This window comes from Malus sylvestris, chromosome 16 (genome assembly GCF_916048215.2).
Source record: "Malus sylvestris chromosome 16, drMalSylv7.2, whole genome shotgun sequence".
Lineage (NCBI taxonomy): Eukaryota > Viridiplantae > Streptophyta > Magnoliopsida > Rosales > Rosaceae > Malus > Malus sylvestris.
In genome coordinates this window covers 32022549-32046857 of record NC_062275.1, presented here as the reverse complement: position 1 = coordinate 32046857, position 24309 = coordinate 32022549, and the positions used below count along the sequence as shown (strand labels likewise).

At 36.5% G+C, this 24309-nt stretch overlaps 2 protein-coding genes across 2 annotated transcripts; both read right to left on the bottom strand.

Moving 5' to 3' along the window:
• Positions 1–12564: 12564 nt before the first annotated feature.
• LOC126609365 (uncharacterized) lies at positions 12565–13890 on the bottom strand. Its single transcript, XM_050277294.1, has 3 exons — positions 13723–13890; positions 13293–13373; positions 12565–13210 (listed from the first exon to the last, which is right to left on the bottom strand). Exons 1-3 carry the CDS (start codon positions 13843–13845, stop codon positions 13004–13006), a joined length of 411 nt encoding a protein of 136 aa, XP_050133251.1. The 5' UTR covers positions 13846–13890; the 3' UTR covers positions 12565–13003.
• A 6365-nt stretch (positions 13891–20255) lies between these two features.
• On the bottom strand, positions 20256–23013 carry LOC126606507 (flavonoid 3-O-glucosyltransferase-like). The gene is made up of 2 exons (XM_050273895.1): positions 22443–23013; positions 20256–21236 (listed from the first exon to the last, which is right to left on the bottom strand). Exons 1-2 carry the CDS (start codon positions 22945–22947, stop codon positions 20374–20376), a joined length of 1368 nt encoding a protein of 455 aa, XP_050129852.1. The 5' UTR covers positions 22948–23013; the 3' UTR covers positions 20256–20373.
• Between the last annotated feature and the right edge of the window lie 1296 nt (positions 23014–24309).

Sequence of the window (24309 nt, the reverse complement as noted above, 5' to 3'; positions counted from 1 at the left end):
TTCCTCACAACAAACATGTGAGGTTGTTACCGTTATACTTGGAAGAGGAAGGAAGATCCTTCACTCATCAAGCAAAACTAAATCTTAACCCTTAATTGCTATCACCCTATGAGATGATGCCACTTATTATAATCTATCACTTGAGCTAGATACAAGTGAGAGCAGCCACATGGACTATGATCTAACGACTCTAATTTAAACTTGAAACAAATATTAAACTAAAGGTTTGAATTGTTCCTTTGCCTCCAAGTCTCGACTGAATGGTTACACACCAACACTCCCTTCTAACCTTTTAGTTGATTTGACTCCCAAAAGCTCTCTTAGATAGGCAAATTGATCTTTAGGCAAAGCTTTAGTAAGAATGTCTGCAATTTTCTCCTCTGTCTTGCAGTACACTAGTTCAATCTCCTTGGCTTGAATTGCTTCTCGGATGAAATGAAACTTTTTGATGATATGTCTTGTCTTTTGATGAAAGACATGATTCTTAGCTATAGCAATGACTGATGTGTTATCACACATGATCTGTGTTCCTTCCACTTGTTCTTCTCCAAAATCTTTAAGTACAAATCTCAGCCATTTTGCTTGAGAAGTGGCTTTTGCAGCACTTACATATTCTGCTTTTGCTGTGGACAATGCCACAATGCTTTGCTTGATTGATGCCCATGAAAACAAACCAGAACCTAGTGTAAATGCATAGCCTGAAGTGTTTCTCATATCACCCTCACTTCTAGCCAGTCACTGTCACAGTAACCAATTAGAGTAGTTGCTTTTCCTTTTTCAAAGACAATTCCAAAATTAATTGTTCTTTGAATGTATCTCGGCACCCTATTTGCTGCTCTCATGTGTTTCTTAGTGGGATTATGCATGAACCTTGCCAGCAAGGTTGGTGCAAACATTACATTAGGTCTGGTTGCTATCAAGTATAGTAAGCTCCCCACAAGTTGTCTCTATTCTCTTTCATTTGCAGCTTCACTACCATCAACCTTACTCTGTTTCTCATTCACTGCAAGTGGAGTAGCAACAGTTTTGCAGTCTTTTAACCCAAATTTCTCAATCAGCTTCTATGCATACTTTTCTTTATGTATGAAAATGCTTTTTTTTTTTTTTTTTTTTTTTTTTTTTTAGTTTGTAGTATCTCCATTCCAAGGAAATGATGTAACAAACTCAAATATGTCATCTCATAGTGTTTCATCATGTCATTTTTAAACTCTTTCAACATTTGTGAACTGCTACCAGTGTACACAATACCATCTACATATAGGGAGACAATAATGATACCTGAGTCCTCACTTGTTTTAACATACAATGTTGCCTTACTTGAGCTCTTCTTGAAACCTGCATTGTTGAAGTAGGCATCAATCTCTTCATACCAAGCCTTTGGTGCCTGCTTTAATCTATACAGTGCCTTGTTAAGTTTATACACCTTAGTCTTTTCATTTTTTTTCACAGAACCCTGTGGTTGCTAAACATACATTTCCTCATTCAGAACTCCATTGAGAAAAGCAAACTTCACATCCAGCTGGTACAAACTCCATTTCTTTTGTGTAGCAAATGCAATCAAGGTTATTATGGTATCCAATCTTGCCACAGGGGCAAAAGTCTTATTGTAGTCAATTCCAGGATTCTTTGAGTAACCTTTAGCCACCAATCTAGCCTTATTCTTCTGCACTGTACTATCTAGATTAAGTTTGGTTTTATAAACCCATTTTACACCAATGATTGGCTTATCAAATGTTATTCTCTATCATTTCAATTCAGCTTTCATTGCAGTCTTCCATGAGTCATTTTTGGCTGCATCATCATAACTTTTAGGTTCAACAATGCACATATTGCACTGAGCCATGATTTCACTTACACTTCTCCACTTCTTAGGTGTATCATCATATATTTGAGTTTTTTCAGTTATACTTTCACTTTGAATAGTAGTGAATTGATCAGAATGAGAACTCTCACCAATATAATAGATCTTAGTAACATTATGATGCTCAATAAGTACTGGAAATCTTACTTCATTGTTTGTAGTGCAGTTCCAATCCCAAGAAGCATTCTCATCAAATGTAACATCTTTTGATAGAATGATCTTTCACCATAGCCTACAAAGATGCATTTATGACTGTTTTCTTCGGACTTGTGTATGAGATTAGAAGGGATGTGCACATAGCTAAGTGAACCAAAGATCTTCAAGTGAGCTATCCATGGTTTTCTGCCACTATATGCCTCAAATGGAGTTATTTTTCCGAAAGCTTTGGAATGACATCTATTAAGCAAGTAAATAGCAGTGTTCACTGCTTCTGCCCAAAACACTTATGCACTTATGGAAGATTCTTCTCATGCATAATTTACTTTGCCATTTCCACCATAGTTCTATTCTTCCTCTCTGACACTCCATTTTGCTAGGGAATGTAGGCTATAGTCAACTGTCTTTGGATTCCTAGATCACTGCAATACTTATCAAATTCTGCAGAAAGGAATTCTCCTCCTCTATCACTTATAAGACATTTCACCTTATACCACATTGTACTTATATCATTGCCTTGAACTTTTTAAAACACTCAAGTGCACTAGACTTATATCTCAGAAAGTACACCCATGACATTCTAGTGCAGTCATCTGCGAATAACAGAAAGTATCTGTTTCAAGAGTGAGAATCAACCTGAATTGGACCATAGATATCTGTGTGGATCAATTCCAATGGATACTTGGCTCTTTAAGCTGACTCAGAAGGGAATGAATCCTTGTGTTGCTTTTCCATCATGCATCATTCACATGCACTAGTTGACATTTCCAAATGGGGCAATCTATGCACCATCTCCTGTTCTTCAAGCAATATGAGATTTTTCTCATGCAAATGTCTCAATCTCTTATGCCATATCTGAGAGCAATGTGTGACACTTGCTCTTAGTACAAGTTGATTTGCAGGCATCATTGTCAATGGAAAACATCTATTACTAATCATTTGCACTCTAATCACTAGATTGTCTAGTGACCATCCATCAATCACATTCACAACATCTCATCCAAACACCAAGAAATAACCATGTTCCATCATTTGACCTACGTTGAGAAGATTTTCTTCAAGTCCAGGTACCAACATAACTTCTTGGATATGTTTTCTTCCTAACTTGGTTTCAATGATCAAGGTTCATTTTCCTTCAACTTTGACAAATTCTCATGTGCCCATTTTGACCTTTAAAGACAAATTTCTTTGTACATTCACAAGCAATCTCTTATCATCTGTCATGTGGTTGCTACAACCACTATCAATATACCAGGAATTATTCACTTTCACTTATGTCACTACATTGCAGGCATAGAACAATGATCATGTTTCACCAATTTGCCTTGCATAATTAGCCTTTTGTACTGTTTTGTTCTCATGACAATCCTTCACAGCATGACATGGTTTACCATAACATGTGCACTTTGATTTACCTTCATACCAGCACTTCCCATAGTGAAACATATCACACCATTTGCAATCTTCTTGAGTATTATTTTGCCTAGGAGCAAAATTAGGCATGTGATCCCAATTTCTCTGAGCATTGTTTTGTCTAGGAGCAAAGTTAGGCTTGTGATCCCAACTTCTACCCCTTGGTTTCCAATTATTTTGAAACTTCTGATTTCCAGAGAATCCACCACTTTTAGGACCCTTAGCTGCAACATTTAGGCTAACAAATCCTCTCTCAGTAGAGGTTTCAACATGCAAAACAAGTCTCTGCTCAAATCCCTTGAGCGAAGCAACAACTTCTTGAACCTCAAGAGTTTTGAGATCCTTAGAATGCTTAATCACAAAAATAAATTGTATCATATATTTTAGGAAGACTAATTAACAATTTATGTACAATTCTCTACCTAGATAATTCCTCTCCATAGCTTCTCATTTGATTAGTAATATCAAACAATCTAGTGAGATACACTGATAAAGATTCATTTCCTTTATATGAGTATACTAAAAATCTCTACGTAACCCTTGCAATTTTACACTTGTTTGTCTCCTCTAAATTCACTCTTCAAGACATCCTAAGCTCTTTTGGATGTTTCTTCATTCATAATTTTGGGGAAGATTTGATCCGAGACAGCTCTTTAGGTCATTCCAAGTGCACGAGTATCTTTCATCAAGGTCTCAATGAATTACACCAACTCCGTTGCTTCCTTCTTCATTTCATCGAGCACAACCTTCGCATACTTCGAATGTAGAGGTTCATACCCATTTTCCTCCAGCTTTCATAGACCATACGATTTCAGTATAGTCATCATACGAATCCACCAAACCTCGTAGTTTTCTCTAATAAAAACTGAAGCTCTAAGCTCAGCGGTACTTGATCTAGCCATGTTAGACATTGGATTCAAGAGATCGCATAGTTTCCAAATTTGATTTGAGTTCAAAACGCAGCTTAATCACACTCACAGATTTCACGCCCAGTTTAGATGGTGAAACCTGGCTTTGAGGCCATGTTAGAGTATAGGAATATTTGATATGCTTCTATGAAAACTTGATGAAGGTCTGACAAAAAACCAAAAAATGGCAAAGAATTTCAGAGAATGATGATGGAATTGATTTCAATATTCCTCACAACAAACATGTGAGGTTGCTACCGTTATACAGGGAAGAGGAAATGAGATCCTTCACTCATCAAGCAAAACTAAATCTCAGCCCTTAATTGCTATCACCTTATGAGATGATACCACTAGTTATAATCTATCACTTAAGCTAGATACAAGTGAGAGCAGCCACATGGACTATAATCCAATGGTTATAATTTAAACTTGAAACAAATATTAAACTAAAGGTTTGAATTGTTCCTTTGCCTTCAAGCCTCAGCTGAAGGGTTACACACCAGCAAATCTGACAACTGAATTGCAAAAGTAAAATTATAGAAGGAAAAGTAATAATAAAGAGAAAGAAAATATCGGTGTAGCATATATTGTCATAGAATTTGAATCGGTCTATGATCTTGTGTAATAAAAAGCAATGAAAGATACAAATATCTGAACATTAGTAGTTTTTATATACTTGCTTGGGAAATGAAAGCATGAAAGAGATAGCAAACCTGAAAGAAATTAGAAATGGCGGTTAAGTGATCTTTAAGCGTGCGTGTGATTAGTAGAATTAGAATTAGGCATCGAATCTAATTATCTCTAAAGAGTAGTTTGCATAACGAAAACACAAACAGAAGGAGGGTGAAAATAAACCCAGGAAACGCACCAAATAGGATAAAAAACACTCAAAAAAGCTAAATTGTTATAAGAAAATAACACTCAAAAAATAAACCAAGATAACCACTGTTGGAAGCTACAAAGAACCAAAAGCAAAAACGGAGTTTGTGGTAGAGGCATGGGCTTAGGGTGCCAATGGGTGAATACTAAGTGCGGATGGAAAAGCAAATCTGAAAAAGGGTTGAAATTGAACACCCCAATCTCCTTTTTCAGAACGTGGGTTGTACATGATGATGTTAGTTTCCATCGTTAAATCATTGCAATTGCCGTTTGTTTGGATAATTGAAGAGTGCTTAGATCAGAAATCGGATTGTTGTTTGCATCGTCCTTTTTTTTTCCTTATTGTGTGGGATCACTAATCTAAAGGGACACATTCATTGATGAAATTTAGGAATCTTTGAGGGGGGGGGGTTTAACTCCTCCAAGGAATAGAAACAATATTTGCTAAGAGTGCAGAAAAAGTATATCTCACGTAAGCATCTCCCATATGTGTTGTGTTTCATTTCACTATGTTACCCCTATTATAAGCTGTTACTTTTGTGTTGTCTTTTTTATTGAATGAGGACATTATTAGAATATTGAAAGCTTCACCTATTTGGATTTCTCACTTTATATATATAGATATAGATTTATATATAATTCTACCCTCTCTTTGCGACTTAATACTACGGTCCAGTGGTATTCCTCTTTGTTCGTAACTTGTAAGTGAGAGGTAAAGAAAGCCACTTAGTATTACAATCTAGTAGCATTCTTCTTCACTTGTAAGTGAGAGGTCTTAGGTTTGATTCTCGCCAAATGCGAATTTGAACTACATTATTGCTAGCTCATTGTGAGGCTTAGCCCACTTCCCCAACCCTTTAGTGTAGATAATATTGTTTGTTCAAAGGAAATTCTATTCTTTTAAGTGAAAATTGAAGCAATGGTCCTTGAATTTTAATCCAAGTGAAGCAATAGTCACTGAACTAAAACTCTATGGTCGTTGGTCCTTGAACTCGTCAAAACATGGAGCTATAGTCATTATCATCAACCCCCGCTATAATATCCGTCAAAATGAACCATGTGTCACATACGTGACACTGAATTAAAGGGCAAATAAGAAAAATCAAATACTATTTCATGAGGTAATGTGTTGAAGCCGATTTTGAGGCAAAATCCATCCCCAAATTGAAGCTTCCTTCCTTGCCCAATCTCAAATTCCTCAAATTCCCAATGGGGTGTGATATCCACACACTCCATTTTACTTCTCACACACCTTTTTAATTTTGGGCCGTCGGATCAAATGAATTGAAGAAGATCAACGGACATAAATTATCAAGGGGTGTGTGAGAAGTAAAATGGGGTGTGTGGATAGCACACCCCATTCCCAATATGTATTGCAATATTTAGCCTTAGTGTTATGACCTGTGCCTTTAATAAATGTATTATATTCTCGAAAAATGTGAATTGATGAAAATGCTCTTGGTGAAGGTTATGTTGAATAATTATAGACCGTTGAGCTTAAATTAGATTTCTCGCATTTTCTTATTTTATTTAGTTAGTATACGTACTCACGAGTGCATGAGCTAAATCGGATTTCAAAAAATACTTAAGTTGGTTAAGTGTCGTTTTATTCAGTAAGTTAGGGGCAAAATTACCATTTTGCTGGGAAAAAAATTGAGTGGGTTAAATCCAACTCTTGGACCACTCTCTCTCTTCTCTCGTTCATTCTTCCCGAGCCTCTCTGTTCTCTGTAATTCTATCCTTCTGACTCTCATTGGAATTATCTTTGGCCGGAGTAAGGTGGATTAGAGTAAGTGCCCCTTCATAGTCTGGTTATGGACTAAACAACTTTGAACATAACGAGCTGAACAAAAGGACCCACAGTGCCACCACAACATGCATTTTAGAACCCTAATACATGGTAACCCGGGTGGCGAGAATGATTGGAGTGCTCATAGCCCGTGACTTTTGATTATCGGGCTAGTTAGGCTTCTTAGTCAGATCAAACTTAGCCTTAGTCAGATATTCTAGGCTTAAGTCCATTACCTATATTACTTGTCTTCCAAGTAAGGAAACCTTAATTCAACTCACATTAGGATTTCTTAGAGATTGGGCAACTTAATCATAATCCTAAGAGGACTAGATATCTTATCCTAGATACCTTCCTAGTTAGACTCTCGAATTAATGGGGATTACTGATGTGAAATATTCTAACACTCAAATTAAAACCCTATGATTGTAGTATATGAAAGTAGGGATCATTTTAGGCCGGGGATTAAAAGGGCTGCTAATCTACACAAATTAAACTCAAAAACACTAAACTAGACTCAAAAACACAAAACTAGACTCTTATGACTCAAAACTGACTCAAACTACTTAAAACAGCACAAAACAAGCAAACTGAATCCAAACTAACACTAAAGATGACTTTGGACGAAAATTGATTTTAAATTGACTCAAACCACTTAAAAACACTTGAAATAACAAATTGGACAGATTCTAACTAACTTGACACAGCAAAGTAAAGGGGATTGGGTTTTTGACGAATTTAAAGTAAAACTAAACAGATTTAAGACTCTAAATAACTTTGGACGAAATTGGTGATTTAATGGGTGAATGGCTAGCTAGAGGGTTCTTCTCCACACATGACACACTTGCATACAAATCGATTGCCAGTTGCTTGTCCAATAAACCATGAACAACACTAATTAACCCTCAGATTTTCCTTACTCCCTATATGAACATCATAATAGAGATACAATCAAAGATCATTAAGCTTTGTGAAAATCATAAGCATTGACAAGGCATTCGTAATCATTATACTCCTACCAGGAATTCACTTAACACGATTGTGACTAGCAACCTCCACTACTTATAAATATAAGTTCATAACTATTAGGTGAAACTCCCTTATATTTTAGCATCAAATCCCTGCATGCAAACTAAGTGTGCACCCTTAATCAACAAACAAGAATAAGTTCTAAATCAAACAGTTAAGTAAATTGCATTCATGATTCATGAAATCACAACTGGAAGTAATCAATTCATATTGCAAATATGTTCATGGCTTTGAATTCCCCCTAGCTAAAACGAGTTTAGCTCCTCATGTTTGCAATTAAACAAAGACAATTAAATTTAAAATTGAAACAACGGATAGAATACACCTAGAAACGCTCCAACAATCCAACGTCTTGAATGGCAAGCACGGCTCCAGGGGTCTCCTTTCTATCTCCTTGTAAAGCTGCGGCACAATGGGATGAATGTGTATGAGGGATGTATGGGACAAATTTGTGATGGAAGGTGGGTAATTTCTGAGTGCTGCGTCATTTTATATTTATAGGGAGAATGTAAGGCACGACTAGGGTGAGTAGGAAGAGAATTAGAACTCCAAATGATCAAGGAATAAGGATACTTCTAATCAGATTCCAAGGAGGAAAATAATTAATGTGTTTAGATGGATTACGACTCCTAAATTTAGATGAGAAGGATTTAGAATAGGATAAGGACTCCTTTTGCAGCTGGAGATAAGGTAGGATAAGATTAGGATAGGATAAGATAAGACAAGGTAAGTTTGGATAAGATAAGGTTGGATAAGGTTTTGGATAATGTTCCTTGTTTTTAGCTGAATCTTTATTTTCTTCATTTTCTTCATCTTTTCAGCACATTCCTAGCCTCTTGAACTTCAAAAACGTCCATCCACCTTGCTTCATGCATGTGCTATCCATTCTTGGCCCAAAACTGCTCCAAAATGCACTTTCTTGCCAACTTTGTCATTAGGACCTACAAACACACGAAAATAGCTTAAATCACTATAATAAATTAAACTAACTATGAAAGTGCAAGAAAACAAGCTAACTAAGTCGCATAAATAAGCTCCTATCAATTACCATCTCAAGGTCTCAATGAATATCCTAGCTTGGGTATTTACCAAGGACATCTGATATTCTCTATGGGGATACAATGCGCATAAACATGGAAGCATATCCTTCATGCCTAAGCCAATGCACATTTGCCAATGATGTATTCCGATATAGCATACATCATACATACTCCTCCCTTCGGACTACACTCCATCCCGAAGATATGTAGGCAATGCGATCATGGATTCAATTATACCCCCAGTCAACCCCATTCCCCACCCCTGTAATTCGTGGGTAACTACGACTGAAAATCGCCTCTGTCCGTAAATGTGCGCGAATTTCGTTCCAACAAAAAGGAAATAATGAAATAATTTGTTAAATAGTTTAATTAATTATCATAAGTGTTTAAAAATACAAAACAAGTTGATGGCCACTTCCTCGTATGGAAATGTGATGATGGTGGCATTGAAAAGACAAATGTGAGAGCCTCTTTAGAAAGCCAACTCTCACCATTTCTCAACAAGTCATTCACAACACTCAAGGTTGACTCATCCATTGCATGTAGAGCTCTCTAGCTCTCTGTCTTTCTCTGTCTCTCTCTCTCTCTCTGTCGCATGAATTTCTCTATACATTGATTTGGGTACTATGGTATACACGATATAATGGTGGTAAAATACAAGCTCCAGATGCTAGGAGGTTTTCTTATTGCAGACTATGTGTGTAGCAATGACCAGATACTCCACTCTCCAATTGCAAGGAATACTATCCAAAAAGAGTTTAGATTGCCAAAGCTCATGGTTCATGCTAAAAGCCATATTTTTTTAAGTTTTTACTAGTGGCTGGAGTAACAACAACAGATCTTCATCAACGAGTTGTCTACACTCTGCATTGATTTTTTTTTTTTTTGACAACCTGAATGTTTCAACCTCATGATTGGGTGCCCCAATCTTAAGTTTGAGGGGGGATGTTAGGAGTATAATGAAGAATGTGATGTATTGGGTTGTTAACACTTGTCATGATCCTAGATTAGTTAGTTAGCTATATTGATTAGATTGATGAGATTCGGGTATTGAGATATAAAACTGAAGTTGTAGAGCAGAGTGTTCATTATTCAGAAATAGGAATAACAAAATACAGATTGTTCTCTCTCCCTCTCGTTTTTTCTCTCTTCTATCTTCTTCTTCAACTATCTTAACAACGGATTGGGGACCCCTATAACCATATCCAAAACCATAACCAAATACTATTCACGGTTTTTCTCCATATCCAAAATATACCCGAATTTTCATACCCAAATCCAATCTATTCCAGCGGTTATCCACGGTTATCGGGTTTAACGGTTAGAATTGTCATCCTTATCGACGTGTCAATATAAAAGACTAGTTGGGAGGCTTATTCATCTAGTCATCCCTCACTCGAATTTAACGTATGATGTTAGTTTACTAAGTCAACATATGGATGCTCCATGACTAAAAGGTTCTTCCTGGATAAGGGGTTTTGATGAAAAAGAATGGCCATAATGAGATTGTTGGATACATCGATGCAGGCTAGGCATATTCCACTACTGGATCTTGTACATTTGTCAGAGGAAATCCAGTCAAATGTAGTTGCTCGTTCAAGTACGGAAGTTGAATATAGAGATGACGTCTACAAATAGTGTGTTAATATGGCTTCCAGTTCTTCGTAATGACTTAGGATTTGGTTTGCCAAAGCCTATGAAATTACTTCATGATAATAAAGCTGCTATACACATTGCCGCCAATCTTGTGTTTCATGAAAGAATGAAACACATTGAAGTTAATTGTCATTTTGTTCGAGGAAAAGTTCAAGCCAATATCATATCCAAACGATGTTTGTTAGAAGCAGCAAGTAACTGGCTGACATCTTAACCAACAACTTATATGAGACTTGATTTAGAAACCTTCTCTTCAATCTCTGCTGCTTCATCCTTCTCGCATCAGCTGAGGGAGTGTTGGAATAATTAGATTGTGCTTTAGTTATGTTTATTTCCAAGGTGGCTCGATGGTGTTAGTTGTGTTGGGTTCTTAAAGGACTTCTCGGAACATGTATGTATAGCTGTAAGCATTTATTCTTTCTGGTGTTGGAGTTCATGAAATGTATATGAGAATGCTCATTCTCAAATTATGATCAATAAGACTAATCTACTTTACTGTGAACATAGGCTGGTTTGCCGAACACTCTGATGAATCCCTAAATGTTTGAAAATTAAGAATGGGCATCTAGAGCTGCCTAGGCACCCGTCTAGGTCGTGACTCTTACTTAGACAAAAAACATATAACTTTCATTTTGCATTTTATTTTTTTAATTGTAAGAGACTTATTAAATACTTGGATGAACACTCATTATATGCTTGTTCCCCATGTTTTCAATATATTATAATACTTTATAATTTATAGGATTAAGTACCTAAAGCCCCCCCCAACCTTTTGGTATCATTCCAAATTGGTGTAAACATCTTTAAGTATTCCAAACAAGTATCTAACCTACTGAAATGTCACATCCGTTAAACTCTAGTTAAATTTTCAAACATAAATTATTTCAAAACCCACCAAATGAGTGTATCATGGTCAACATTAATAGTAGTTGCCTCAAAACCTAAATTTCAAACATAAATCATACAATATGGAACCTAATCAATCAAACGGGTATGAATTAAATAAAAAATGGATCTAAATAGAAATTATATTAGGAGGGCAATCTCGGCTCATAAAGCTTTTAGTTCTTCTTTGTGGTCAATAAAGATGGTGGTAGCTGGTTGCATCATGGCGGTCCATACTATTTCAGCAACCTCCTTAACCTATTTCTCGATGTTGGCAGCTTGAGTTGCTAGGTGGACTTGGTGGTTTTGCCTTGGGTTTGGAGGTGATTGCCAGATGGGGGTGGTGCTGACCGTTAGTTGGTGGAGACTATGCTTCCATGACCTTCTATTGATTTTGGATCAAAGTAAGCCGTAGTTATTTTAACAGATGTTTAACTGGGACTTAAGGGATGTGTATTTTCAATAGGTTAGGCACTTGTTTGGAATGTTTAAAAAAGTTGAAACTAATTTGGAATGATACTAAAAGGTTGGAGGGTTCTAGGTACTTAATCCAAATTTACACTACTACATTAAACACTTTGCGCGACAAGGGAGTATTTGTCGCGCAAAGCATTTACATGTCGCACAAAACCTATGGCGACGCAGAAATCTTTATGTAGAATTTGTCGTGCAAAGGTCGTGAAGAAAGGCGCGCGACGACGAGTGTAGTTTCGTTGCGCAGCAAAACCATTGTGCGACCCTTTACTGCTCGTTGCAAGAAAGGTATAATGACAATGGTTTTCGTTGCACGATATAAGAGGGTACAAGTTTGCTTTGTGATGAGAAATTTCTGGGGACGTCTATGGTTCGTCTCGAAAACGTTTGCATGACGAAACACGTAAGACTCATGTGGTTTTGCACTACGACATATCTTCGTCACACAAGTGTAATTTTTAATTAAAAAAGAATTTAATAAATAGAATATTATTAAAAATATATATTTCATATAATTGACAAAAAAAATAATTAATAAATAGAAAAACAATTTATTTATAATATAAATAAAAATGTACGTATAAATACAAAGTTTAAAAAGAAAGCGGAAAAAAAAACTACAAAAAAAATGAGGCATAATCTATGGGCAAGTCGTTCAGAGGTGCTTGGTAATCTTGCTGTTGGAAGGGGGTGGGGTTGGGGATAAGGTTGGAGGTCGACGGGTCTGATTGTTATGGATGATCGGGGTGGAGGGCTCTGACGGTTGTGGTGCAGAAAAATTGGGGAGACTGATCCCAGAGAAACTGAGGGCTTGTACAATCAATGACATCTGAGTCTTGTACGTTGGGAGCTCACTCCTTAGGCTAGCAACTTCTTGTGTCAAAGTCATAACCTCACCCTTCGACTGCAAGGATCAAGAGGCTCCACTCTCCTGCCGTCTGACATTTCCCATCCCTTGACAATATGTCCCTAGCCTTCGACTGAAAGTTTGGTCCAACATCTCTGTAAGGATGTGAAACCCCGTATCCTTAAAGGGATCCATAGACTCGATCGGCGTGTCTGGGGGAAGTTGGGAGGTTGACTCTTGAACGACCGACTGACCCTTCTCCACCACAGTCCCCTGTGAAATAAAACATGGAATATTAATAGCAAAAAAAATGAAATAATTAGTATAAATCTTTAATACATAAGAAATTAATTACATGAAGGGACTTGGTCAACTCATCCCTGGGCAGAACACAAATGTCAGCAAAGACATCGATCTCCAGGAATTTTGAACCCTCCTGAAATAGAAAAAGATAAGGAAAATGTTAGTACGAAAACAAAACAAAAAAAAATTATTAGCGACATTTTAAAATTGGAAATGAAAGGTTTAATATATACCTTATGCCGTGCCTCCATCCTATATGAGAAAGGCGTCCATCCTAAATTAAATTGAAGAACCCCTAACTTAACATTAAAAAACCCCCAAATTGAACAACTCTAATTCAAACCCCTAATTTAAGGACCCTAATTGCAACCCACTGCCCTAATTCTAACCCCTAATTTAAAATCAAGAACCCTAATCTAAATTGGAAGCAAAGAAAACCAAAAAAATTGAAGAAAAGGGGACGCAAATTAAGAAGAAATTACCTCTTGGTGATGAAGACACAACGACAGGAGAGCAATTGCAGGCGAGGCGAGGTGAGCGACGGAGAGAGGTGAGGAAGATGATCGATATAAGTATATAGAAGCGTGCGTGACGGAAGCTTCCATTCGTTGTCGGGATTTTTTTTTGGATTTCCACAAAAAAAGGCGCCATTATTTTCAGACACTTGCGCGACGAAAACTATTTCATCGTGCAAATACCCTTTGCACGACGAAATTAGATCTTCGTGGCACAAGTGTCTGAATTTTGCTTTTGTCGAAAAGATAGACTATATTTATAATCTAATCCAAATGTTTACATCCATAGCAAGTGTCTGAAAATTAAATCCCGACGTAAAAGTGTTGTGCGTAGCACAATTATGTTTAAAGGGTTTTTTTTTTGCAAAATTTTGATTACAATTCATTATAAAATACTAATAAAACAAATGTATTTAGACAGTAAGTCACATATAAAATGCATTAATCATTTAATGTATTTTACAACAAAAATTACAAATAAATTGCATTAATCTTCATCCGAACTATAATAACTTTCACTTTTGTCGCTTTCATCATTTTCAGTGTCTCATTCCTCATCATCATCGATAGGTACGTCACTATCATCATTTGTGCACACTGGATCATAGTAGCGCAGAAGATTACTGAGGTCAATTGTGATTGATTGAATCGGTATTTCAATTGAAGATATTCCTTCTATCTAAAATGGTTCTTCGAAAAGATTAGTATCTCGGAGCATTTTGCACCAATTTTTATCGAAGATTCTAGCCGTTGGTCAATGACATGGTCGATGTCATCGTCAGTTGGGTCTTGTTCTGGTATTGCATACACGTTCCTATGATCCATCTTCTAAACAACTTTCCAACCCCTCCCGGCTTTAGGGTCTTCTATATACACAATTTGTTTTGCCATGTTTGCTAAGATGTTAGGGTCGTCATCATACCAAGTTTTGGTAGTGTTCACTGATAGTAATCCATGATCTCTTTTAACACTTCCCAGCCTATTTGGGTTTCTATCAAACCATTAGCACTTAAGTAGGATCACTTGGCATCAATCTTTGTAAAGAAATTGCACAACATTTGTTAGTTTGCCATCTGTTTTGTGTACACAACTTGTCATCTCGTTCAGCCCCTAAGAACTTGACGCCGTTAACATGGCAACCTGAGAACTATTCAACGTAAATCGGTCCGAACACCAAGTTATATAACTCTTCACTGTACGCTGGGGAATTCGATGTTTTCAATTGATTCACCTAATATTACACAAACACTTAAATATGTTTGTTCAAGCAGAATAATTGGTACAATATATATGTCCAATACAAAACACTTCAAAATTACATAATCGAGAAACCATTATGGAAACAATTCATGGTGTTTCTTGGCATGCAAATGTGAAGGATGTGCCTGCTTCATCATATCTTCATGCTCGTCTAGGTATGACATTGTCTCGTCACAATTGTTGAGTACAAACCAATGTGCTACTTCCATGTCCTTTTTGGAAAACGACTCGCCTCATATTGGATCTTTGAAGGGTCGAGTGATTTGGGCAAAAACTGAAAGTTTCTCCTTTCTAACACCCATCATTATTGCGAGGAGGATGATTGAAAGTTGTCTCCACATCCTTAAAATACATTCCACAAAATGTAAGCGCCTCATATGCTACCCAAGCTTGTATAATTGATCCTTCGGGCTTCGCTTTGTTTCGTACACTTTTCTTCAAGTCTCTAAGAAGCTTGCCAAAATAAAACGATACAATACAAATTTACTAATCGTAAGATATTAATTAATAAAAATCACGAGAGTTATATACCTTTCTATTGGATACATCCATCGAAAGTTGACTGATCCAACAAGCAATGCCTCATCTGGTAGGTGAACCAGCACATGGATCATACTTATGAAGAAAGCTGGAGAAAATATCATCTCAAACTTGCATAGAACTTTCACAATGTGATGGCCCAACTGATTAACGTTCGTCTTTCAAAACGATCTTGACATCAATTGCGAAAAAAAACTGGACAACAACATGATTGGTTTCACTACATTGGCTGGCAAGAGATGTTGAATACCAACAGGAAATAGGTGTTACATGGTAGTCATGACTCTTTAGTCCAGCTAATTTACTCCTGTCAATGTTCACACAACATGCTATATTTGAAGCATACCCATGGAAAACTTTACAGACGATAAAAACTTTAAAATTCTTTTTTGTTATTCGGTTTCATGGAGAAAAAAACGCAAGATCCCTTCTGGCTTTATCACTGTCCCTATTTAGCCATAAAATTCGTCGTATTCCCATTCATTCCAAATCAAGACTAGCTTTGATCGTGTCCTTTGTCTTGCCCTCGATATCTAAAATTGTGCCGACCAATGTTTCAAATACATTTTTCTTAACATGCATAACATCGAGGTTGTGTCTCAATTTTAGTTTCGACCAATACTGGAGCTAAAAAAACATAGACTTATGCGTCCAGTTCATATGTGTAGAAGGTCTGGTCTTACTTACAGTTTTTCCGAACGGAGCAAAATCTATACGGTTAAGCTATTCCAAAATCTGATCACCAGACCATTCTCTTGGTCTGAGGTGAGGCTCTTTTTTCCCATCAAACTCTTCGGTCTTCTCTCGCCACTCATGGTCCCATGCCAACCATCTCATATAACCAAGGTAACAAACTTTTCCAGCGTGCCAACTAGATGTTACATCTTCCTTACATATAGGGCATGCCATATAACCCCTAGTGCTCCACCCGGAAACCATTACATATGCGGGGAAATCATTCATAGTCCACATCACTGATGCCCGCAAAGTGAACATCTTGCCAATACACTTATCGTATGTGCGCATACTGTGTGTCCATAAATCCTTTAGCTCATCCACCAACAGCCGTAAGTATACATCAATTAACCTACCAAGATCCTCAGTTATAAATAGAGTCATAATCATGTATTCTTTTTTCATACATTTCCATGGCGACAAATTATCCGGAAATATGAAAATTGGCCAAGTGCTGTGATGTTGGTTTAAAATCCCGAACGGATTGAATCCGTCAGTGGCAAGTCCCAATCTAACATTCCGAGGATCAGCAGCAAAAACAAGGAACGTTTAATCAAACTCTTTCCATGCCTCCACATCTGCAGGATGCCTCAACACATCGTGATCTACTCGTCTTTCCTTATGCCATCTCATATTGGTGGCAGTATGCGTTGACATATACAACCACTACAACCTAGGTTTCCAAGGCAAATAACGCATGACTTTTTTCTGGGATTTTCGTCGATCAATTCTGAGATGTCATTTTAAACCTCAACTCATTGCATACAGGCATTTATCCAACGCTTTAATCTCCTTATAGAACAATACAAAATTGTTTTTGCAAGCGTGAATTTTTTCATAACCCAATTCGAGACCATTCAACACCTTTTAAGCGTTTCTATGGTCTTTCGGCAAACAATTTTCCTTTGGTAGCATTCTCTTGAAAATTCCCAAAAAGTAATCAAAACACTAGTTCGACATACGATACTTTATTTTCCTGTGCATCAATCCCACAATAGATGTGAGAACCTAAAATCCCTCACATCTCAAGTATAACTCTTGGTTGGCATTTTTTAATAGTTTTTCATATTGTTTGAATTCTCCACTATCCATTGGTGTAGGCAAGTCATCTTCCACTTCCTGATTGGTATTTGTCGACGCAAATGGAAAAAACGTCATTTAAGATTTCCATGACTTGTTCATTATGATCCATATTAGGTTCAACATTGCCCACTCTTGTCACATTTGAATACGAAGCATTGTCTAATTGTTCATCGTGATGGTTCCAAATATTATAGGTCTCTACCATTCCATTCCTTACTAAATGAAATCAAACATTTTTAATAGTTTCCCTTAATGTATTGTTACACCTCCTACAAGGACACCAGATTGTAGTTGCACCCGAGTTGAGTGTACGTGCAAAGTCAATAAAATCCTTGATTTTGTTCAAGTATTTGTTGGCACATCTATTTGGGTTTTGTAGCCACGTTCTATCTATCATTCCTGTGACCACAATAACAGTACAACAATCACAACAACTTCAACATGATCTTGTCACCTTATGTCTCCGGTAAAGGCCATATCCCATTCGGGAATGCAAAATTATGTCAAGTAATTTACGACTACTTCAGATTAGATTTTAGGTGGAGAAATTTCGACAGCATCTCTGTAAAGTTCTTCAAGTGCACGACATAGATATGAAATACCTATGTGCCACCTGAAGAATGTATAGAGATGACACCGAAATCCCTACGACCGAAACCTAATCTTTTAACCATAAATTGCGCGTCATAACTTTGCATTCCCAAATTGTCCAAATAATGGCACAATTTAAGAGTCGATTGGACCGCAGTCATGCTTTCACATCCATGCGTGACATCCAACTAATCCTCAAACAAGAAACTAAGTTTTAATAAAAAAAGACAAGTACAAAGTTAATTACAATTAAATCCTTACATCACAACTCATACTTGTACGTCACATACAAATTTGTACATATACAATTCAACATAACAACATAATTTCAATATAATTTAACTAATTTATGTTTAAAAAAATTAAAACGAAGAAAATACCTTCGAAATTGTTATTCACCGAGCACTAGTCACGCACAATATTCCTATACACAACAAATTTTATGGTGTTACTATGAATTGACATTGATAATTTTAAATGAAAATAACAAAAACCCTAACCAAACACACTGAAATAGCTCGATCAACCTAGAGAAGATAGAGATTTAGATGGACGAAGTATTAGAGGAAGAAATTGAGAGAAAATGGGAACGATGTATTTTGAATTGAAGCAAAATGAAGGGAAAAAATTATAGAGGCGAAATCTGCAGTTTTCTGCTTCTGCGGCTAAAGTCACGTTGTAAAGATTACTTTTGGGAAAAGCCCTTTGCACAACGAACATAGAATTCATCGCGCAAGTTATTTTTGCACGACAAAATATACATTCGTCGCGCAAGTGCCATTTATTTATTTTTTATTTTTTTGCAAAATTCTCGTTTTCGTTTTCTTTATAATTTAATAATGTAAACTATTTGCACGATAAATACTATATTCATAGTGCAAGTTGCATTATTTTTTTTCTTATTTTTTTTCAATTTTCCTTCTAACTAATGTAAATTTTTTTATCCAATTAAAATTATCAAACCAAATTATATAATACCAAAATATTTATTAAAACTAATTTATTAACAAAAATATATATTATAACTAATGTAAACTTTAAGCCATCCATGTAACATAAATTTTAAAAATAAAGTCCAACATAAAATTCAAATAAATCTTATTTAATAGTAAAAAATAAAAATAAAAACCAAATAAGTTCACTCTTCCTCTTGGTCATCAGTAGCAGCATCGTCAACTCGTGCACGCTCTGCAGCCTGCTGTACATTGAACTTCGATTGCCGGAACTGCATCTTGAAAAGGTTGTCCACATACTTCTGCTGCTTCTCATCGGTTTCGTCAACATCCCAAACAACCTGTAATGGCAATATAATTAAATTAGCTATCGCAAAAATATTTTTTTTAAATAAAAACAATTTCACATTCTTTAATACAAACTTACCGATAACTCCTGCATCATGGAGTTCTTCAAGTCCACAGGCACCATTTTCCAAGACTTAAACTCGGTAGAACACTACTTCCGCACTAATCCCCCTATATCGAACCTAAGTTCGGTGGAAGCTTCAGCCGAACTTTTGTCATCAAACAAGGGCAAACACTTATGTTGTTACCTCTCTATTGTCAACACAGCTTTCTTCATTTTTTTTCCTACCACAAAAATTTAAACCATATCAAATGTAGAACAATTAATTGAACAATAATTTTTTTTTTTACCTTTCCCTTCATGAGAGCCTTCTCCCTCCTAACTTTTCGTTGCATCTAAAACTGAAACAAAACCTTTACAAAATAGGGTTCTGAAACTATGTTTATATAATACACGACACACTTTGCGCGACGAATCCTTGGTCGCACAAAGTGTGTTATAAATTCGCGATATAAATGGGAGCGTTTAATGCGTGGCTGACCATGTTCAGCAACACTTTGCGCAACGAATATGTAGAAAAACTCATTGCGCAAACTTTTGGAGCCAAATTTTATTTACCCGCCTTTTCTTGAGCGACGAACAAATAGTATTCGTTTCACAAAGTGTTTTTTTTTTTTTTTTTGAATTCTTCCGATGTTTGCGCGACCTAAGTATGTTTCCGTTGTGCAAGTTACACTTATGCGACAAAATCTTCTTCGTCGCGCAAAATATGGTCACGCAAGTTGTTTTTTCTACTAGTGTTATATGCTATTTTATTTTGCAATTTATGTATCACACAATTACGTATTTTTTTAAGTATAAATAGACATTTATTTATATGTTATATAATAAATTTAATTAAAAAAAAACGATTAAGCCTCCCGACTTAGGTGCTGCCTAGACACCCAGGTGCTAGGCCTTACCCGCCGCCTGACTAGTGCCTGTTCATATAGAGAAAGAAAACCGGGCTACATTATTTTACATTATTTTGTGACAATCTCAAAAGAAAACCATAGTTATTGAAACAAATATTACAGTGCTCTCGAAGCTTTTTAACAAACTTTTACATTATTTTGTGACAATCTCCACCAAGTTATTGAAAGCTCGAGGGGAGCTACCATTACTTACAGCAGCTTGTCGAGCAAGATTTTTGAGGACCATGATTTTCTCTCTCATTTTATTGCCTTCTTTATGCTTCAAAGTCAGTTCCAAGGCCATCATCGCTCCGTCTTTTGTAATGACCCCTCCTTCAACCCCCACTCCAATTTCCCACACAGCCTCTACAGTGTTCATGTTTAGCTTTTGGTCCCCGAAAAATGGCCTGCAAATCATTGGCACACCGCCAACAATGCTCTCCAAAATTGAATTCCACCCACAATGCGTCACGAAAGCCCCAGTCGAGACATGCCCCAAGACTTGCACTTGTGGTGCCCATGGAACTATTTTTCCATTTAGGCCACTTTTGTTAAACCCCTTGGGCAACACATCCTCTATGTTGCCCCTAAATGACCAAATAAATGGAAACCCACTTTCTATTAACGCTTGAGCAAATGCTGCCAGCTCGTGAGGTGGTGGTGTTACTACACTTCCAAAGCTAATATATGCAACAGACGCAGGCTTGTGCTTGTCCAGCCACTCTAAGCAACCACTATCATCTTTGATCAATGGCGGGGACGGGGATGATGCTATTAAACTAAAGGGTCCAACGTTGAGGAACTTTTGGAATCTTGATTTGAGCAGATTCACAACTTCAGGTTCCAGTTCTTCAAAGGAGTTTATGGCAACTGCAGTTGCTTTTGGAAGCGTTTGTCCCATTTGGTATAATAGGCTTCCAACGGGTGACTCCAAGTTTTCTACTACTCCTTCGGGTAGGTCAGGTATTTTAACTTTTGAAAAGCCAGGAAGGAAGTCAAGACATTGTTTTCCATCTCCTGAAATGAATTAAAATATTATAATAATTTATCAATATTCAACGATCTTCTTAGAAGATGAAAATAATTAATATAAGCAACCAATGAATTTATGAGTTATAGAAGAACCTACAAATTCAGAAGAATAACAATGAATGGTGGACTACATGAATATAACAAAGTTGTCGGTGTATATTGTACAAAGTGGTTGAAATATAGAAAATTGAGTGGGGAAGAAAATCTTTGATAAATAGAAACTAGGCCCGGAACTGTAGAAATATTATTCCTTAATCAAATGTGTATACAATGATTCCAATATATAGGTTGGGACCAGAGGCGAAGAGGAGGAGGAAGACATGATGGTGCAAGGTAGAGATTTTTCAGTGTGACCAGTACATAAGGTGGTATATCATGTGTCACTAGACAAATAGTAAGATTTGTGTGTTAGAAAGTTAATAACTTAAAAAATAAAATTTTCCATCAATTATATAAAAACATGTGGTGTACCATCCGTGTTTCCGTCACAATAAAAATTTTCTCATTGCAACATCATCTCATGGTGTTCCCCAAACATACTCAAATTAGTATTTCTATTTTATAGACACAGATCGTGGACAATATGTAGAATTAATATTTCTATTTTATAGTTGACTATTAAATTTATTGTTGAAATTGTTAATACAAATGGAGTTAAATTTTTCTATTTTTCATTTCCCAAGCTTACAAACAAACTAAGAATGTGTATAAATTATACGCATATGTGGCAAATTCGTACTCTTTGGACTAGAATTAGAAAGAAATCAAGAGAAAAATAATGAGTAATGCTAGGAAAACTAAATTTGTAGACTAAATTAACAAACCAAATGAGATGTCACCAATAAAAAATGAGCATGTTTATCAACGATTAAGTAATAATCTAATTATCAACTTCCATGTCATTTAGTTTATAAAATTTGATCTACAAATTTAGTCTCCCTAATATTACTAAAATATAATTGAGTCTTCAGTGAATTTTTTCAACCAAGTCAACTAGCATACATGCACAGAATAAATACATTTAATTTCTTATGTACATATTTTTTTGGTTGGATTCTTATGTCCATATTTAGTTAAGTACAAATGCATGGCATTTATCCTAAATTTCAAAATGGTTGTAAGATGCAAAAAAATAAAAATGTGCAAGCACAACATAATTGTGAAGTTTCCAAATAGCAAATGAATCCTTACGGCTGGTTCCAAGCCTATGCCGTATGAAGTCTGTCTCAACATGAACAAGCAGCGAACGTGGTCCACCCGTCCATACCGGCACCCAAGGGACTTTCATCCCCTCCGCCATATCTCCTAAAAACCAGAAGAACGCATCCGACACCAAACACCCGATCTTCAACCCCGTAGCCGCCTCGGCATCTTTTAGACTCCTCATAAAGTTCGCTGGCGCCGCCTTAAAGAAAAACCCAATAGCCACCTCAGGGTTACGAGGGGGCACGAAACCCTCGGGCAACCCATCAGGTATGTCGTGAGCTTTCACATTGTGGAGGAGGCTCGAAGACGGTGATTTGGAGAAGAGGGAGGTGTTGACTTTAGAAGTGGCAATAAAGGAGAAGACCACGTGTGGAGCGGCAGCAGCAAGTCTGACGACAAGGCTGAGGAGAGGGCCTGCGTGGGTTCCGAAGGGGAAGGCCAAGACGGCGACATGGTGGGTTGGGGTTTGGGTTTTGAGGTTTCCTACCATAGTTGATATAAGTTTGTGGCTTAGCTGGTCTTGTTTTTTGTGGTGCTGCAGAGACTGCTCTATTTATATGAGAGATAGAGAGGAGGAGGCGGGTAGGTTGTTATACAGAAAGGTAGAAAGCAAAGTACTTGTGCGTGATCACGGCACATTCACAGATAATTTTGGTAGTTAGAAAATTGTAAATGACAGAAATGGACAGGTACTTGGTTGTCAAACGAACAACGAGTGAAAATTTGTTTCTGGCAGAAATTGCACGGTATACATATATGACAATCATCAAACTGAAATGGGAATTATAACGGTCCAACAACCCAGTATTACAGCTCAGCCCAACTATGATAAATTGAATTTCATCCAATTGGAAAAAATGAAATAATGGGCCTGGCCGAAGGGCCATAGTGGTATTTTCATTTTTTATATATTGAAAAACAAAGAAATAAATTGAAATCGAACTCGTTATCAACAAGATTCATAATTAAAGTCTCTCTCCTATAAATGGAGAAGAATAAGAATTTTTTTCATGTTTAATAAGGTAAGAATAGGCCAATCATCATTACGGCCTACTATTCCTCTTCACTTCTAATTGAGAGGTCTTATATTCGAATTTTGTGGATAACGAATTAGATACCAAATTACGTTATCCATTGTGTGGCTTAATTGAACTCCCCCTTCCCCTCAACCGACCCCACTTAGTGGAAAAATTCTTTGTTTTTGTTGTTATTGTTGTAGTATTTAGCTTGTTTGTACAATGTTCGCCTCACAAGAATCCTATATCAGATGAGAACAAGAAGAAGGTTTACATGAATTCTACAAAAGGGAAGTTTTCCCACATCGAGGAAAGACAACTTGGTTGTAATGCCTCTACCACATAGAAATTAAGATTAGGAGTTTAAAAGAGTTTACAAATTCATATGTATTCAATCAAGATTTTAATTGATCATGGAAGTCCACGAGTATGCAATAAAGATTTTAAAAGAGTTTATAAAACTCTACATAAATTGGAGTGTATTCATTCTAGATTTTAAAGTAGTTCATAAAACTCCAAATGTGTACAATTATGAATGGATTGTAAAGTATTTTAAAAAATAAAGTATTGTATTGAATTTAGAGAGATTTTTCAGCGTTTTTAAACTTTAAGAAATCAGACATCAACCCCTAAGATTTCTAATGATTTCACCCAAAATTTGCATCGAGTGTATGGAACTCCTTTAAACTCCATGATGGGTTTATAAATCTTTTAAAATCTTTCAAAACTCTCATTTAGTAGGAGCGAATCCTCTTCAGCAATACTTGGAGTGATTAATCACGATAAATGATCAGCTACAACATTCTTGCTACCCTTCTGATCTTGAATCTCCAATT